Below are 755 nucleotides of genomic sequence, written 5' to 3'. Positions count from 1 at the left end.
CCGTCACCACTGTCATGCCGTGGGGCACCTTGGGGCCCCGCGTGCCTGTGAAGTACACCAGGCGCTCCAGGCGGTGGGCCAGTGTGCGGTTGACAGCCACCCCCAGTGTGTTCAATGTGCTCTTGGAGGTCAGCACACCCACGAAGAGCCGCTGCCGCATCCCCAGCTCCGTGCTGATGTACCGGGTCCTGCAGGAGGAAGAGAATGTCTGGCCCCAAGGCACTGCACCTCACCTCAGCCTGCAGCTTCCCTGTTGCAAACAGTGCCCCTGACCTTGGTTCCTCTGCAGGAACTTCCAGGTTTCAACTTCACACACAAGACATCACCCTGGCATCACCGGCTACCACTATGCCTGTGCCAGAGGCACAGCTGAGCATTTTGTTGGGGTCCCTCTCAACCCTGAGGCCACCCTCCCTTCCCATGAGCTGCTCAGTCCAGCTCAAGACAGAGGCTTGCAAAAGACTGAGTACAGCTAAAAGCAGTAAACAGGGCTGCATGCCCCAGCTCTAGCAGGGGCACAGCCCACCAGGCACCCCAACCATGTGGCCAGCCCCAGCCAGGACAGCAGAACTAAGAAGCACCTTCCGGCCGCCCCAGACAGACACACTGCTCTGTAGCAGGCAGGCAAGAGAGCCCCTGCACCAGGCACCACGGGGAGGGCTGAAGCCAGCAAGGGGCTGGTTGTGTCCCCCTCCCCAACTCGACCCCAGCTGTCGCACTCACAACGACTTTCACGTTTAATTCTCCCAGCCTGG

The 755-nt window shown here is 60.9% G+C and overlaps 1 protein-coding gene across 2 annotated transcripts in view; it reads right to left on the bottom strand.

Moving 5' to 3' along the window:
- Positions 1 to 184, bottom strand: part of CHPF (chondroitin polymerizing factor) — a 2,788-nt gene extending 2,604 nt beyond the window's left edge. Inside the window, exon 1 of one of the 2 annotated variants that reach the window (XM_009083059.1) lies at positions 17 to 184. In XM_009083059.1, the coding sequence (XP_009081307.1) occupies positions 17 to 160 (144 nt within the window). In that variant the 5' untranslated portion in view covers positions 161 to 184. The remainder of the gene's footprint in view (positions 1 to 16) is intronic. The other variant, XM_009083060.1, reaches the window with a different exon arrangement.
- Between the last annotated feature and the right edge of the window lie 571 nt (positions 185 to 755).

This window comes from Acanthisitta chloris, unplaced genomic scaffold (genome assembly GCF_000695815.1).
Source record: "Acanthisitta chloris isolate BGI_N310 unplaced genomic scaffold, ASM69581v1 scaffold22999, whole genome shotgun sequence".
In the NCBI taxonomy this organism is placed as follows: Eukaryota; Metazoa; Chordata; class Aves; order Passeriformes; family Acanthisittidae; genus Acanthisitta; species Acanthisitta chloris.
The sequence above is the reverse complement of the archived record's forward strand: the minus strand, read 5'-3'. Positions and strand labels throughout refer to the sequence as shown.